Source organism: Fukomys damarensis, unplaced genomic scaffold (assembly GCF_012274545.1).
Source record: "Fukomys damarensis isolate Sample0158 unplaced genomic scaffold, DMR_v1.0_HiC HiC_scaffold_17, whole genome shotgun sequence".
Classification (NCBI taxonomy): Eukaryota; Metazoa; Chordata; class Mammalia; order Rodentia; family Bathyergidae; genus Fukomys; species Fukomys damarensis.
In genome coordinates, this window is record NW_022900929.1 from 81,616,614 (window position 1) to 81,618,236 (window position 1,623).

The window sequence follows — 1,623 nt, forward strand, 5'->3', positions numbered from 1 at the left end:
CAAACCTGTCCCACAGACGCTTCATACTTGAACCAAAATTTTCATAACTATCTTAAATATGTGAAAAAAATTCAAAGCTCACACTAAATTGTTAATGGTGCTGATTAAATCCATCTATATGTTGTTCTAAGGACATTCATTTTAGTTTGAAAAACCGTGCCCTGATGAAAAGAAAAAATGGTAAATAAAAATACAGTAAACATTAAACTGATAGTTCTACTTTTAAAAATCACCCACAGTTATTGTCTATGATTTATTCATATTTAAAATATATATCTAAGTTTTTACTAGGTTCCTTATTGTGAATGTTAAGTCCAATAGAACTTTATGCAATCATTACAATTCAACTCCATGTAGCATTAATTTTTCTTCTCTTTTGATTCTTCTGTTAATTCCACCTTCTGTTTTAATGTCTTCTGATCTTTGGAATATTGTTCAAATATCGGTTGGTAAATATATATTCCTCCAGCAATTCCCACGATGCCAGCAAAAAGCAGCTGTGGAAGACTCAATCTCCCAAACATCATCCCAACAAACACAGCACAACACCAAGGTGGTTTGGAAAAGTTATTTTCCACATCCAGCAAATCTCTTCAGATCTGTGTACAAAGCAGGCGGGAGGCAGAGAACTTAGTAGAGGATCCTTTACAGGCTGTATGTGGCACTCTGGAGTGAACAGCATTTTTGTAATAATATATGAGTATCACTTACTAAAAGATAACATAAATACACAGAGATAAAGTATGGGAAATGAGGCCAATGAATGATGTAAACCGAGCCACACCCTCTCCTGTTACAGAAACTTGTCCCTGGTTTCAAAAGGGCAAACCTCATGCCTTTAAAAGTCAGACCACGAAGGGGGCAGGGATTTAGCGCAGGGACCTGAGTTTGATCCCGGTACCAAAAAACAAACAAACAAAAAAACCAAAAGTCAGACCATGAAACAGCATTAAAAGAAAAGGTGCAAGTGATGGCTCCTGAGAAACCTGTCAGAGAAACTTAGACAAAGGATTATCACTTTTCATCAGTTCTGTGCTACTCGTACCCTTTAGCAGTATGTATGATAAAATTAATTTTTACAGGCTAAATATGGCCGCAAGCAAGGGCACAGACCTGTGGTCCCAGCACTGAGGGGCTGGGGCAGGAGGATGGCAAGTCAGAGCTGAGCCAGAGAAACTCGGGTTTAGCAAGGCCCTGTCTCAAAACAGAAAACAAAATAAAGGGCTGAAGACGCAGCTCAATGCAAAAACCTTGGGTCCAGTGCCCAGTATCACGAAAAAGAGACTAAAATATGTTATAAGTTCCCTTGGATTTCGAAAGTAGGCATCAAACGTAAGTCATCTGCCGTTCATTATCAAAACTGTAGTGGGGCCCCATGGTACACACCTGTAATCTCAGCTACAAGAGGCTGAGGCAGGGGATTGCAAACTCAGGCCCAACCTGAGAAACCGAGTCAGACTCAGGGTCAAATTAAAAAATTAAAAGTACTGGCAGTGGTTTCGTGCTAAGGCCCCGGGCTCACCCCTAGCGCCGCGTTAGGAAACGCACACGCACGCGGGAGGTCCGCCGTCCTCCTGTTCGCAGCGAACCGGTCCCCCTCAGGCCCTCTGGCTAGAGGCGCCG

At 41.6% G+C, this 1,623-nt stretch overlaps 1 protein-coding gene across 4 annotated transcripts; it reads right to left on the minus strand.

Moving 5' to 3' along the window:
- Positions 1 to 248: 248 nt before the first annotated feature.
- Positions 249 to 1,623, minus strand: Pigbos1 (PIGB opposite strand 1). 4 transcript variants are annotated; one of them, XM_019205240.2, is made up of 2 exons: positions 1,555 to 1,623; positions 249 to 599 (listed from the first exon to the last, which is right to left on the minus strand). In XM_019205240.2, the coding sequence occupies exon 2, from the start codon at positions 525 to 527 to the stop codon at positions 360 to 362; it is 168 nt and encodes a 55-aa protein (XP_019060785.1). In that variant the 5' UTR covers positions 528 to 599; positions 1,555 to 1,623; the 3' UTR covers positions 249 to 359. The 4 variants fall into 4 exon arrangements, with proteins under 4 accessions (XP_019060785.1, XP_019060784.1, XP_019060783.1 ...); XM_019205239.2 differs by lacking the exon at positions 1,555 to 1,623 and adding an exon at positions 1,387 to 1,516; XM_019205238.2 differs by having other exon boundaries at positions 250 to 599; positions 1,549 to 1,623.

Excerpts from the sequence above, each read along its gene's own strand:
- Pigbos1 (XM_019205240.2), bottom strand. The coding sequence starts at position 527 with ATGATGTTTGGGAGATTGAGTCTTCCACAGCTGCTTTTTGCTGGCATC.